We start from the raw sequence: 15489 nt of genomic DNA on the forward strand, positions 1-15489 counted from the left end.
GTGGAAGGAGGGAAAAGAGGACGAAGAGGAACACGATGGGGATTGGGGGACCCACATGAGGCAGGTGGACGGTCCATGCTGCGTGACCGGGGGGGCAGGAGCTGCTGCGACTCGGCGGTCCCGGCCCCGGCAGGAGCAACGCCATCCCAGCTGTGGGAGAGGAGTCCCCCGGAGCGTCTCCGTACAGCCTCTTTTAGGAGCCTCCGACGCGCCGCGGAAGCCGATGTCCGGGATGGCAGTCGATGGTCGGGTCCTGCAGCTGCGGCACTCCGGTCCATTGGTGCCAGCGAGGAAGACGCGGATCCATCCGTGCAGGGCACCGCAGGAGTAGGCATACCACCGGCCGGCGGAGAGGGAGCCACAACACCATTAGACGCCGAGGCCGACTCCTCCAAGCGGGGAGCGGCTGTAACAGCACCGGTCGGCGGGGAAGGAGCCGCAGCGGCAGCGTCTGCAGTGCCAGCGTCTGGATCTCCGTCCGATGCCAGGGCGCTGTAGCGGTTTGACAGGCTGAGGCGCGGAGGTGAGGCAGCACAGCCAGGGGCTCTCTTACCCTCTCCTCCACCCAGGACCACCGGCGACTCGGTGTTGAGCTGGAGGACGGTGGAGGCCAAGCGCTGGGATCCCAGTGCACCATGTCCTGAAGGGCTGCCGTGAGTGAGGCGATTTGGAGCGACTGTTCATGAGCCACCTCCTGGAGGGCAGTCAGCATGGAGGATTTGATGTTTAGCTCACCAGAGAGCCGGCGAATGTCCTCTTTCAGGTCAGAAATCTTTTTGTCTGCTTTTACAAGCTGGGGGTCCACATCGGCGTGCATAGATGTAGCCATAGGCTATCGCTGTGCTGTCAGCTGGCGGAAGTTTTCCCACCTGTCAAGCAGACCGCGTTTGGCTGTTAAAACCCCTAATGCTTGGACATCCAGTGATTAAAATAACATCCGATTAAAAGAGATAAATAAAAACAAAAATAAAAACAACTGATGTCCAAGCAGATAGCTTAAAAGTCACTCCAAAACTAAAATAAATCAGTTTAAAATCGCGGGTTAGGGAGAGCACAGACAGGCAGCTACAGACGCCGACACCAGGTGGAATAAGGCGAATGGGAAATTGATGAATATGTTAATGAAACACAGTCTGTACACGCCCACAAACTCCTGAGAAGAGGTCTAATCAGATAGAATATGTGAACTCATCCGTGTGAGGTTGGCCATAGTGTGCTGGGCCTTCAGTGGCAGTAATATGAAAGGATTTCATAACGCAGACTTTCGTAACGTGATCACACAGGGTCGATCCTTTTGTGCATCCGTTTCAGTAGAGTTTAGTAACAAAGAGTGTTTTTGGCCGGCATAAGTTAATTTCTTCATCATACTTTTTTACTGTCTTGATGTCTAAAACACAGCGCTGTTTTAAACTACTTAACCAACTCCCAGCAAGTGTCAGCTAGGCTTGATAAAATTTCCACGCAGCAGGGTGAGTTGTAACGTGGTGTTAAAACTGAGCTGCCGATAGCAGATTTTCTCTGTTTTTGCACTTCAAACTCAGGTTCAGTTTGAACGAATGTCCTTAATTAAATGAAGATATACGTTGTATTTTAATTTGTCAGGTATCATCTTGACACACAATTTCACAGTCTTGTCAATATTCATATATTCAATACTTTGACATGTGGATGTAGGTTACCCAATCTAGTATGTACATCTATCAGTCCAACCACTGAATATGGATGATAGACTAACAGATGGATGTATACCTGTATGGCTGCTTATCCATCCATCCATCCATCCATCCATCCATCCATTTTCATCCGCTTATCCGGGGCCGGGTCGCGGGGGCAGCAGGCCAAGCAAAGCACCCCAGACATCCCTCTCCCCAGCAACACTTTCCAGCTCCTCCTGGAGGACCCCAAGGCGTTCCCGGGCCAGACGAGATATGTAATCCCTCCAGTGTGTTCTGGGTCTGCCCCGGGGCCTCCTACCAGTGGGACGTGCCCGGAACACCTCCAGCAGGAGGCGCCCAGCAGGCATCCTGATCAGATGCCCGAGCCACCTCAACTGACCCCTTTTGACGGAATGGAGCAGCGGCTCTACTCCGAGCTCCCTCTGGATGTCTGACTCCTCCCCCTATCTCTAAGGCTGAGCCCAGACACTCCACAGAGGAAACTCATTTCCACAGCTTGTATCTGCAATCTCATTCTTTCGGTCACTACCCAAAGTTCATGACCATAGGTGAGGGTTGGGACGAAGATGGACCAGTAAATTGAAAGCTTTGCTTTTTAGCTCGGTCCCCTCTTCACCACGACGGACCAGCACAGCGCCCACATCACTGCAGAAGCTGCACTGACCCGCCAATCCATCTCACGCTCCATTCTACCTTCACTTGTGAACAAGACCCCGAGATACTTGAACTCCCTCGCTTGAGGCAGTAACTCTACCCCAACTCGGAGAGGACAAACCACCGGTTTCCAATAGAGGACCATGGCCTCAGACTTGGAGGTGCTGACTCTCATCCCAACTGCTTCACACTCGGCTGCAAAACGCTCCAGGTCATGCTTGAGGTCACGGTGTGATGGAGCCAACAGAACCACATCATCTGCGAAAAGCAGGGATGCAATTCTGAGGTCCCCAAACCGGACCCCTTCCTCCCCCCGGCTGCGCCTCGAGATCCTGTCCATGAAGATCACAAATAGGATTAGTGACAAGGGACAAACTTGGTGGAGGCCAACACCCACCGAGAATGTGGTCGACTTCACACCGAGTATGCGGACACAGCTCTCACTTTGGTCATACAGGGACCAAATGGCTCATAGCAGCGAGCCTGGAACCCCATACTCCCGCAGTACCCCCCACAAGACCCCCCGAGGGACACGGTCGTAAGCCTTCTCCAGGTCCACAAAGCATATGTAGACTGGATAGGCAAACTCCCACACCCCCTCCAGCAGCCTTGCAAGGGTAAAGAGCTGGTCCACTGTTCCACGGCCAGGACGGATTCCGCATTGCTCATCCTGAATCTGAGGTTCGACAATCGGTCAGAGCCTCCTTTCCAGCACCCTGGAGTAAACTTTACCCGGGAGGCTGAGCAGTGTGATACCCCGATAGTTGGAGCACACCCTCTGGTCCCCTTTTTTGATGATGGGGACCACTACCCCAGTCTGCCACTCCACAGGCACCGTACCCCACCTCCATGTGACACTGAACAGGCGTGTAGCCAAGACAGCCCAACAGTGCCCAGAGCCTTCAGCATCTCAGGGCGAATCTCATCCACACCCAGCGCCTTGCCACTGGGGAGCTTTTTAACTACTTCAGCCAACAGAAAGTCCTTCTCCATATCCTCCCTGAACTCCTCCCACACCTGGGTTTTTGCTTCAGCGACCGCCACAGCTGCAGCCCTTCTGGCCAACCGGTCTGCTGCTTCAGGAGACCCCTGGGCCAGCCAGACCCGAAAGGCCTCCTTCAGCCTGACGGTCTCCTTTCTTCAGTTGCCGCCCCGTCAGGCACCGACAACCTTCTGACCACAGCTCCTAGCAGCCGCCTCCACAATGGAGGCTTTGAACATGGCCCACTCAGACTTATCCTTATCCTTACCCTGAGTTAGATAGAGAGGTTAGTAACTACATACAACTATCCATCAATCTATCACAGATCTAAGAGAAAAATATATAGTATCCACACATACTGTGCATCTGTCTGGGTTTTGTTCTTTCTATTCATGAAGCATTGGTGGTTAGATGAGGGATTTACAGATTTTGGATATCTATCATAAATACATCCATAAACAGTATTGGCCTATAGAATATTGGTAGAATTGTATTGAATTGTGTTAAACAGATTTTTCCGGCAAGTGTTACAACTCACCCTCTGCCTGATACATTTAACCCCACCCATGGGGTTGAGCTCAGTCACACTCCAAAGCCGCTGAAATCCAGAGCTTGAGCAGTGACCTGCAGCATCAGAAACCAAACTTTTTTTCCTAAACCTAACCACATGTTTTTGTTGAAGGACAATGCATGTAACAGGCTGAAGTTGATATGGTGTCCCAGAATGTCTACAACCAACACACCCAGGGTACCTTGGACGTCATACGTAGATGTGGAAAGTCCATGACCAAAATGTCAATATGTGACGAGGTTGGATTGAGAACGTGTTGGTTTGGTAAAAATTGTTAGTCCTATACCAATATTACATCATTTAGAAATATCCAGATAGTCACAAAAGTTTATGTGTAATTGAAGTGAAGATATATATAAAAAAAACAGAATGGTTAGTGAAAATTACTAAAATACTAAAATTCTCACAGGATGTTCAAATTAAAATATATTAAGTATACAGGACACTTGACATATTAAACAGTTGGTCTTAAAGGCTGTGCTACATGCAGTTATTAATGCAGGATATTGGCCATGGCAATGTTTGGATTTTCCAAAAAAGTGAGATTGTTTATGAAAACTAACTTACGTAACACTTCTGTGTTTCAGTTTTATCATTTTGTGCTGTTTTTCCTTAAACTCTACAGACACTAACAGTTTCTTCAGTGGTACCAAAGTGGAAATATGGCGGGATCAGCAACCGCAGCACGTGGTGAGTTAAGTAGTTGGGCATTCAGACCAATCACAGACTTGCCTTTAAACTACACAAGGGGCTGGGATTGTGGGGATGTGTTGCTTTCACATACCAATTACACAGGAAATACAATCCAGGATGTCAAGTACGAATGGTTGGCTTCAGTAAAAATGAATAAGGAAGCTGCATTTTGTTAAGCACTGGGTAAAGTCAGAATTAACGCTGCCAAAAACCTATCAAGATCCATGATATATCCTGTTACATGGATAAAGATGAAACCTGTCCATATAAATCTTTATTAAATCAATGCCCTAAAGATAGATGAAAAGATGATAATGACAATGAGCTAAACTGGAATTATAGCAATGGTAATTGTGTTCCTTCTGTTTTACAGCATCTGAACTCAGAATTGTGATCTTTGGAAAGAGTCAAAATGAAAAGACAGCATTGAATAACATCATCACAGGGAAAAAAGACTCGTCTGTTCTAAAAATACCTAAGAAAACTACTGCCCAGGGCAAGTGGAAGAAAATACCCAGAACAGTGGTGAAAACCAAAGACCTCTTCAGTCTGCCTGTAGAAAAAGTGAGACACAAGATGAAGACGCATGTTGCTGATTGCCCCCCTGGACCAAATGTTCTGCTGCTGTTAGTGAACCCTTCTGATTTTACTGAGGTGGACAGAAAAACACTGAAGTTCATCCTGAGCTTGTTTGGTGAAGATGCTTTTAAATACTCAATGGTCATCACAACACACAATGACAAGAGAAAAAATGTGGCGGTAGATCAACTCATCCAAGACTGTGGACAAAGGCAGCAGGGAATTAACATTGATAAAAAAGACTTTTCAGACCATGATCTCCAAACACTGATGGAAAAGATGGAAAACATTGTGAGTGACAACAGGGCAGGATATCTAAACCTTGCTGAAAGGGCTGAGACCTTGGAAGCATCTGAATGTGCAGAATCAAAACCTCCTCTGAACTTAGTGTTGTGTGGGAGATTTGGAGTTGGGATGACATCAGTAGCTAATGCCATTCTGGGAGAAATGAGGTTTAGACAGCTTGCCAACTCATCAAAGTGTGTTAAACATCAGGGAGAGGTGTGTGGACGTTGGGTTTCCCTGGTGGAGTTGCCTGCCTTGTATGGAAAACCTCAGGAGGCAGTGATGGAGGAATCATTCAAGTGTATCTCCCTCTGTGATCCTGAGGGCGTCCATGCCTTCATCCTGGTCCTACCTTTGGATCCTCCCACTTATGAAGACAAGGAAGAGTTAAAGATCATCCAGAACACATTCACTTCCCGAGTCAAAGACTTCACCATGATTCTGTTCACTGTGGAGTCAGATCCTACAGCTCCAGCTGTTGTTAACTTTATGAGTAAGGAACAGAGTCATCCAGGAGCTCTGTCAGAGCTGTCAAAAATATGACGTCTTCAACATCAAGGATAAGCAGCAGATCCCAGAGTTGTTGGATGCTGTGGAAAAGATGAGAGCTGGTAAATCCAGAGGCTTCACAAAGGAAATGATGGCCAAGCCCCGGGTGAAAAAGGTTGGAAGACATAAAGTGGATCTACAGATGGCAGGTTATAAAGAAAAGAGCCCAGACCATCTCAGGATGGTGCTGATTGGGAAGACTGGTTGTGGAAAGAGTGCCACTGGAAACACTATATTGGACAAGGATTGCTTTAATTCTAGAGCCAGCACAAGGTCGGTCACCAAACTTTGCAAAAAAAAAGAGGGAGAGATTAATGGGAGGCCTGTCACTGTGGTTGACACTCCTGGCTTGTTCGACACAACTCTGTCCAATGATGAAGTTCAACAGGAGCTTGTGAAGTGCATCAGCCTGTTAGCTCCAGGACCTCATGTGTTCTTACTGGTGCTGCAGATTGGCCGCTTTACACAGGAAGAAAAAGTTACTGTGGAACTGATCAAAAAGTTTTTTGGGAAGAAATCAGAAGACTTCATCATTGTTCTATTCACACGGGGAGATGATCTTAAAAACCAAACAATTGAGAGTTACATAGAGGAAGACAGTGAAGACTTCATCAAAAAACTGATAACTGAATGTGGAGGAAGATACCATGTCTTCAACAACAACGATCTGAAGAATCGTTCTCAGGTCAGCCAGCTGCTGGCCAAGGTTGAGTCAATGGTAAGTAAAAACGGTGGTGGCTACTACACCTCAGAGATGTTCAGAGATGCAGAGGCAGCCATTCAAAAGGAAATGGAGAGAATACTGAATGAGAAACAAGAAGAGATACAGAGACAGAGGAGGGACCTTGAAAAAGAACTTGAAGAAAAACTGCAAGTGAAAAGGCAAAGAATTGAACAGGAAAGAGCAGAGAGACACAAAGCACTCAAGGAAAAGGAGGAACACATCAACAAAGAGCAGGAGAAGAAGAAAAGGGCAGAGGAGACAAGAGCAGAGGAGCAAAGGGAGAGTAAAAGGCAAGAAGACATCCAGCGACAGCAGTGGAAGCAAAAACTTTTCGCTTTGGAAAACAATCTTAAATGTGAATCTGAAAAAAAGACAACTGATGACAGAAAGCTGATGCAAAACAGAGAAGAAATACGAAAAGAACGAGAGGCTTGGGAGAAGGAACGAAAAGCATGGTGGGAGAAACGATATCAAGAAGATCATCTGAGACAAGAGGAAGAGCAAACACGACTTACAAAGCTCAGAGATGAATATGAACAGGAAAGAAAAGAATATGAACTGAAAAGAAAAGTAGAGGATCAAAACAGAAGAGAACAGGAGGAAAAAGAATGGAGAGAATTACAAGAACAGTTTCAGAAGAAATTGGAGGACATGAAGAAGAAAAATGAAGACGAGGCCAGAAAGCAAGCTGAAGAATTCAATCATTTCAGACTTAGATATACCATGGACTTTGCAGCTCTGACAGAGAAGCATGACATGGAAATGGAGGACATTAAGCAAAAGCAACAAAAAAACAATGACTTCATGATAAAACAACTAAGCATGAACAGAGCATATCAGAAAGACTTTGACAGATTGAAGAACAAACAAGAACAAGAAATGAATGACCTGAAACAGAAACTTTCTGAACAAAGCAAAGAAGTAACTAAACTAAAGAAGGCACATGAGGAAGAAATAAATGTCTGGATACAGGAACATGTACAGAAAGCCACAGAAGACAAGGCTTGTTGCATTTTATGAGATGCTTTTTCACAAGAGCAACAAAATTGCCTATGCAAGACAAAAAGTAGCTTTTGGTTTCCTATTGACGCATCTGTATAGAAGTATATCGTTGGTTTATTAATTATGTTCACTTAAAGCCACTACAAGGAACTTTTAACTGGATATGCAAAAGTCTCTCGTTTCTGCTGATGTCTGTGCGTGACCTACAACAGCAAATGAGACCATCGGTGTGAAGATAAGCTATTTCTATATGGTGTATATCCATACCTTTAGGAAACTGTGTCCGGGTCCGTCGTTTCCAGGACGAAACGATTTACGGCACTCAGACGGCACATGTCATCTTACCTAGCTGCTTATATTTGACTAGTAGTGAAATGAAATAGTGACTATTATAAATAAGCGTTATACGCGCTAGAGCTCATGGGAAATGTAGGCTTCATTCCGGCAAAACACTACCGCTTTTGTCCACAGGGTCGCCAAAATCAACTCAAAATGAAAGTTCCTTGTAGGGGCTTTAAGGCCTTTTATCAAGTCATGTTGAAGCCAAAGAAGCACAGTCCACTTTTAGTTGCACGCAGGTGTTAGAATGAAGCTTTTTTTTTTTTCGAACAAAGGATTTTATAAACATAATATTCACACTGGTTTAGAACAGTTTTATGTGAAAGGAAATGAAGACCCATCCCATGTAGACTCCTGTCCCAAACAAAGCCTGTTGACTTCAGCGACTTAAGCAAATAAAAGCCGGTCTGTTAATGTGTTATGTGTAGAGTATCATTCATAATATAAACTACTTAACAGAAATATGTAGAAAAAATTAAATGATTTTTTTTGTTTTAAAAAGGAAAGGTTTCAGTGATAGAAACAAAACATGTGTGAATATCTTTATCACATATTTTATTAACTGTATTCATTTTGCTTAAAGTTATGATGTCACTTTTAAGTGAAATTGTGTCCATATTTTATTAATGTAAATCATCACCAGTTTAAAATGTCATGTATTTGTTTTAGGTGTCTAGTTTTTTTGGAGTTTTTTTCTTTCTAGTAAAGATATATTCGTAATAATTGAATGATTATTATATTGTAAATGATTAACATTGCACTTGCACAACATTATGATATTTTTCATTTCTTATTTTTGTAAAGGAGAGATACCTTTGTCAAACATTAGTTAATCACCTGCTCTACTGTGGTAATGTCTTCTTGTTTCTTCAAATAAACTACATCACACTGACTGACTGACTAAATTAATGTCTGTTTTTCCTACAGCAGGGGTAATGTAAGACAACTGACATGAACTTAATATTGTTGGTAAAGTAACATTTGTGCATGGGATGACCTTATTTAAGTGGGCCTACAATATGTGCTTACAAACCTTAGTCCTTAATGGGGCTGCAAAATTCTTGTTAAAATGTTTCAAGATTTGAGATCGTGATTCTCTCACACAAATCTTACTTTTTCAACAAAAACATTTATTGCACTCGAAGATGCTCAAGTGCAAAAATGACTTACATATAACACAGTGCATGACTAAACCTCAAAGCTTCGACCACTCAAAGCACTTTTAAACTACAAGTAAAATCCACCCATTCACACACACACTTATACACACACACATTGGATGGAACAGCCATCGAGAGCACTTTGGGGTTCAGTATCTTCCTCAAGGATACTTCAACATGCAGAGGAGCAGAGGATCGAACTGCCGAACATCCAATTGACCTATGGCTAAGCCACGCCCCCTTCACTCACTAAACGGCATTTCGCAGGAGGCAGTTGATGATTTTTGGAGACATAACGATCAGATGTCATTGAGAAGTAACCAAAAGGGCCTAAACTACGCATTGGAGGGATATATTCATCATTTTATTGTTGAGAAGGTCGATGAAAAGCTTAAATTACAAGCCAAAATTTACAGGTCACAGTGTACGCTTGTGAACCGCATCTGGTTGCCGTCACCATCAAAGACAACAAGTTAAAGTGCCACTGAAGTTAAGGTTTTTGGCTCAGAATATGAGAAAAGGATAACGGCCTTTTTACCATCTTTACCAAGAGTGTCTCTCCGTTAGTTTGGTGCTACAGTATTTACACTGAATCATTCAGCATAACGTTTGCCAACCTTTGTTATCTCTGCCATTACAGATAAGTTAATGAAGCTAAGCTCCAGAAGTTAACGTTAGCTTAACTAGAGCCCTTTGGACAACAGCTAACAATGATGTACGATCACCAAAGTACAAAACTAGAACAAAATAGGCTAATGAACTCCCAGCAAACAAGGTGACATGATGAACAACGCAGCTAGGAGCTAACGTTAGGCTAACTTTAGCTAACGTTAGCTAGAGATGTTAAAGATAACTTTATATTTCTTTCCAGCAAAGTGACAATATGTTGCCTCAAACACAATGTTGACTTACCTTAGAACAGATGTAGACATCATTGTTAATCTTATTCACGTTGAGTTGATGTTGTGGTCTAACGTTACCACACAACTTTATCCAAAGGAGACACTTTTCTCGGTTGAGATGTGGTTTAAAGTGTAAAAAATACACCTGGTCGCCCAGCCTCTCAGGATACCTTGTGTCAGAGTTGCATGTACCCCATGCACACCGTGTGACCATTTTTAAACTTCAAATCTCAGAAAAAGCTCATAAAACCGAACAAAACTGACTTTCTGTAATGCATTTCAATGGACGTCCAGGCAGAGAATGTCCCAGTGTATGGGAATGGCTATACGCACTGTGATTGGCTCATCTAGTTTGAGGGCGGGACTTAGCCATAGGTCAATTAGTAGACAACCTACTCTAACTTCTGAGCTACATTTGCCTTCACAGCCAATTCAGTTAGCAGCATCAAAAGCCGTAAGAGCTGAAGACACGCAGACACTGCACAGACCAACACACATGCTTGTTTCAGGGAGAGAACAGGGGCCTTTGGGGGTTTGCTGCAGTTCGCAAAACATCACCACTATCTGCTTGAGGCGGGCGGGTGCCCTTTTGGACCGAGCACAGAGGAAGTCCATCTCTGGAGCAGCTCAGCATGTTAAAACTGACAAAGGAAATGCAAATCGGAGTGGCATGGTTTGAGTTGCTGCAGCTAATGGTGACAATGGAAAAGGCCAGTAAGAACACGTAAAGGCAGCATGACAGGAATGCACAGGGAAATAGGAACAGGTGAATCACTGTCATTTAGAAATGAGATCGGATGGACCTATGTATCGAGATTATGATTTCTTTTGATTACTCATGCAGCTGTAGTCCTGAGTGAAACCATTTGTGGATTCCTCTTTTCTGTGGCTGATTAATGTAGCAATAATATTGCCGGTTGCTAATGGTAGTCAGTTTGCTGATGTGTGCTTTGGACAGTATGTGGAGAGGTTTGATTTTTTAATAGCTTAAGTGTTTTTGTTTAAAGAAACATCAGACAGTTCTGGAGAAAACAGGTGTGAACCAGGTGTGTCAGTCCATCAACTTGTTAGTAGGTGTGATGGTGCTTTTATGTTTAAAATAGGGTCCGTGCATTAAGTATAATTCATCTGCATTGTTCACGTTGTATAATGAAAAATCCCACTTTTGGGGGTATTTCCTATTTCATTGTCGTAAGACGTGTAATGCACTTCAGCGCGTCAGAGCGTCCGCTTGTTCCTTTATCCAACTTGTACAATGAAAATTGAAAAAGGAAGTCGAGAGCCGGAAACAGCTTTCAAAGTAAAAGTTGCGCATTGTTTTGAAGCGTGTTGGCTGCAGCGGTCAATTTAAGGAGAGCGAAACGAAATAAATACAACTAACAACAAATAGCCTAAACAATTAACATCATTCATAACTGTTATACAATGATATTTCCGCCACTTTCTCACAACTGAGAGAGATGACCACCGGGGATTTTCAAAGTAAACACACCGGGTTTGAGACGCACTGCTGCTGCAGTCATGAATTAAGTCAAACTTTGTTGTTGTTGATCTTATCCACTAAACGTCTCCAACCCAACACTGTTTAAATTGTTGGCCTTCCAGCAGTGTAGCTAACTGCTAGCTACGGAAGATAACCAACGCTAACAATGCTAATTTCTTTGCAGGTAAACTAGCTAGCTGTTGTAGCTAATAAACAGCCGTTGTATGCTAACCTTAACTTACTCGTTTGTTATTATCAGCTGTTTTGCATCTCATTTGAACATTTGCTCATAAGTCTGTGTGAAATGTCTACATTTATGGTAGACCTTACTGGTCATATAAGTAAGGACATAGGAGCGTTTTGATATGCATTTTTGATTTATTAAACTCTAGTGTGGTCTGTGTTCACAAATGTGTATATTACCAGCAGGGTTTGTGCATGCAGACTGCAAAGTAAAGAAATGTTCTAAATAATATAATAAATGTCATGTGTCCCTATAATTGTGCATATAACCCTGCACAATGTACAGCTCTGTCATACAGATCTGTCATATCTTTCACATTAACCCTGCACAATTGTACAGCTCTGTCACCCATGGTAAAACAATAATATTCTGCATATTCTATATACTACACACACTGTTTCTTATTGTAAATGGTTTTTTCCTGTTTATCACCAGGGCATGGGAGATATATATGTCCTCTGGGATCACAGAGTTCAGACAGTCGACTTCCTTTTTCAATTTTCATTGTACAAGTTGGATAAAGGAACAAGCAGACGCTCTGACGCGCTGAAGTGCAATACACGTCTTACGACAGTGAAATAGGAAATACCCCCAAAAGTGGGATTTTTCATTATACAACGTGAACAATGCAGATGAATTATACTTCATGCATGGACCCCAGAGTCCTAAATATTATTTTATCTTACAACAACTAGACATATGATTTATAAATAGCCTTGAAAGCTTGGGTTTGGTGCAAAACAAAGATGTTTTTTGTAAAATAACTCAAGATATGTGACATAATCATGAATTAAAATCAGTGCTTTTAAAGAGAGCTGCTTCATGTGCTCTGCAAATTGTTATTGGTGTCTCCAGGACAGTCTGTTGTGCGACTGTGAACAAATGTCTCAGACAACCTGATCTCACAGAAATACGTGAAATGACCACGACCTCTTAACACCGCATTCCGTGGTGGCAGCACGTAATGGGTTGAAATTACGTGCCGGTACCACGGAAACAATGCCAATGTAAAGTCAATTAGGATCCTTTTTCGTGGTGGACACACGAATTCCCTGATTCAACACTGTCCTGTATACACACAAAAACACGGAAGTGTTCTTGATATTAAAACGGCAAATATATTCCTCTGTTATAATTTCCCACCAATAATAATAATAATAATAATAACATGATAGTTCGGCTGTACTAGATATTTGATATATTTAAATATTCAGTCCCAAAAATGTAGTTTCTAGAGAACTTGCTAAAATATCTGAAATTAACCATCATCCTTACTTTTTCTTAACATAGTTCATCCAGGTGCAGTGTCATTACTAGTTCGGCTTTACTAGATATTAGATATATTCAGTAGATCTATCTTTTTACGACCCTATTTTACAACTCTATTTTACAAGCCGCATACACCTACCATTCCAAAAACGCAGTTTCTAGCGTATTAGCTAAAATATCTAAAATTAGCCGACATCTTTACTTTTTCTTAACATAGTTCATCTAGGTGCAGTGTGTTTACTAGTTCAGCTTTACTAGATATTAGATATATTGGGTAGATATATCTTTTTACAACCCTATTTAGAACCCTACTTTGCAAATCACAAGAACTACAACTATGTTGCTGATATATATCAAACTGCATGGCGCGGTCCTAGGGAATTGTAGTTTTTAAAAAAGATAAGTGTTTTTCCTAGATTTGGAAGTTGTAAATACTGAATTGAGAGTACACTGTGGACTTTAAGGGGATGGTAAATAGTAAATTTCTAAATGGGTGAAAATTAATTTTATCCATATTTCACCCATATCTGACAGCACCCCCAGTTGTTGACTACACTCACATGATAGTTGAGGTCAAGAGCTCTCTATATCAGCTGGTCCCATGTCTGTACCCCCTTTAGTTGCTGAATTATAAGCCCTCAAACATGCACTAAGGTCAAGGTTCAAAGGTCAATGGCTCAAAGCAGGAGCCATGTAGAATCATCATACTGACATATGTTACTCTCCAGGTTGAGACCTTTCCAATGATGTATTTGGTTTAGCTCTACGACAAAGTTTAGATTTTTTTCATTTTCTGGACACTAGCCATGCCAGGTGTAGTTTCAGAGAGCACTTTGAAGGCCCAGTGTATAAAATGAGTTTTATTTGTTTCTTTTTTTACTGTAGATAGTTACTAACATGAGTCATCCTCAGACAATACAATACTACTAAAAAGTAAACCAATAATAACAATAATGAAATAAGCAAAAATAATATTAAAATTATATTGAAATGTTAAAATCTATTTACAGAGTGGAATGGTAGCCTAATAGATAGCAAACATTTCAGTCCTCAAGGGACTATCGTCAGTGCATATCAATACATATATATGCACTGACGATGAGCCTTGAGGACTGAAACGTTTGCTGCTTGTTTGTCTGTGAAGATCCCCAGTAAAATGATCTTTCATTAAGACTCTCAGTCTACATTTGTGTGTATACAGAAATGTTAAAGATATCATTGAGGAAAACGAGGTTGACGTGATGTTGTTGAATCAGGGAATCCGTGTATCCACCACGACAAAGGATCCTAATTGACTTTACATGGGCATTGTTTCCATGGTACCGGCACGTAATTTTAACTCATTACGTGCTGCCACCACGGAATGCAGTGTTAAGAGGTCGTGGTCATTTCACGTATTTCTGTGAGATCAGGTGTGTGTTTTGGCTAAACGTAACCACATGCGTTTGTTGTTGAAGAAAAAAAAATTGTACTGATGTATTGTGTTTAATTTGAAAGAGACTGTATGCAAACTGTACATTTCCTGTGAAAACAGAAGTGTATTTTGAAAACAGACAATGCATGTAACAGGCTGAAGTTGACACGGCGTCCCAGAACGTCAACAACCAACACACCCAGGGTACCTTGGACGTCATATGTGGACGTGGAAAGTCCATGACCAAATGTTCGTACGTGACGAGGTCTGAATGAGAATGTGTTGCGATAACATATCTGCTGCCATGGTTGACTACTGTTGCATGCCACTGTCAGATTTTATCAGAAGGGTGCATCGACGTTACGTGCGTGCTGAACATCTGAACATCCTGCTCTGGACAAGTTTTACCAGTTCTAGCACAGCAGACTTTACTTTGTTGTCGCAACAACCTTTTGTGTTGTAATTGTGGTTTCTACATTATAATGAACTTTCATATTAAAGGTCAGTCTACAACAACAGATTGGATTGTTTGTATGCCTATAAAATGTGTGTCCCTTTAATAGAGATAGAGTGAAAGTGTCTGGATATGGGTGTGTATGTCTGTACTGAAAGACATGACTGCTTTGATGAAAAACCAGTGACTGAAATAAACAGTTAAGAGACCAGGGCATCACAAAGAGGGAGAAAGACAAAGTGAAGATGGGGAAAGGAAAAAAGATAACTGTAGAAACAGGGCATGCCTCTTAAAACCAAAACCACTGAACCAAGAACCCTGCAGCGGTGCCTGGACAGCGTGACGTGTGTGGTTGTGCTGCTGCCGTGGTCCTGCCAGATGCCTCCTGCTGCTGCTGCCGTCATTAGTCATTAGTCATACTTCTACTGTTATTATACACATATGACTATTGTCACACATGTATACTGCCAGATATTAATACATACTTTCAACATATTGTACCACAGTAG

At 42.4% G+C, this 15489-nt stretch overlaps 2 protein-coding genes across 3 annotated transcripts in view; one reads left to right on the forward strand and one right to left on the reverse strand.

Moving 5' to 3' along the window:
• The window catches only part of prdm6 (PR domain containing 6), a 189385-nt gene that overhangs the window by 104585 nt on the left and 69311 nt on the right, over window positions 1–15489 (reverse strand). The window lies entirely within an intron of this gene.
• Window positions 4546–15489, forward strand: part of LOC126394161 (uncharacterized) — an 18718-nt gene continuing 7774 nt past the window's right edge. The window contains 3 exon segments of the mRNA XM_050050821.1: window positions 4546–4573; window positions 4950–5938; window positions 5940–7719. Of these exon segments, the coding sequence (XP_049906778.1) occupies window positions 4546–4573; window positions 4950–5938; window positions 5940–7719 (2797 nt within the window).

The sequence above is a fragment of the Epinephelus moara genome, chromosome 8, assembly GCF_006386435.1.
Source record: "Epinephelus moara isolate mb chromosome 8, YSFRI_EMoa_1.0, whole genome shotgun sequence".
Taxonomy (NCBI): Eukaryota; Metazoa; Chordata; class Actinopteri; order Perciformes; family Serranidae; genus Epinephelus; species Epinephelus moara.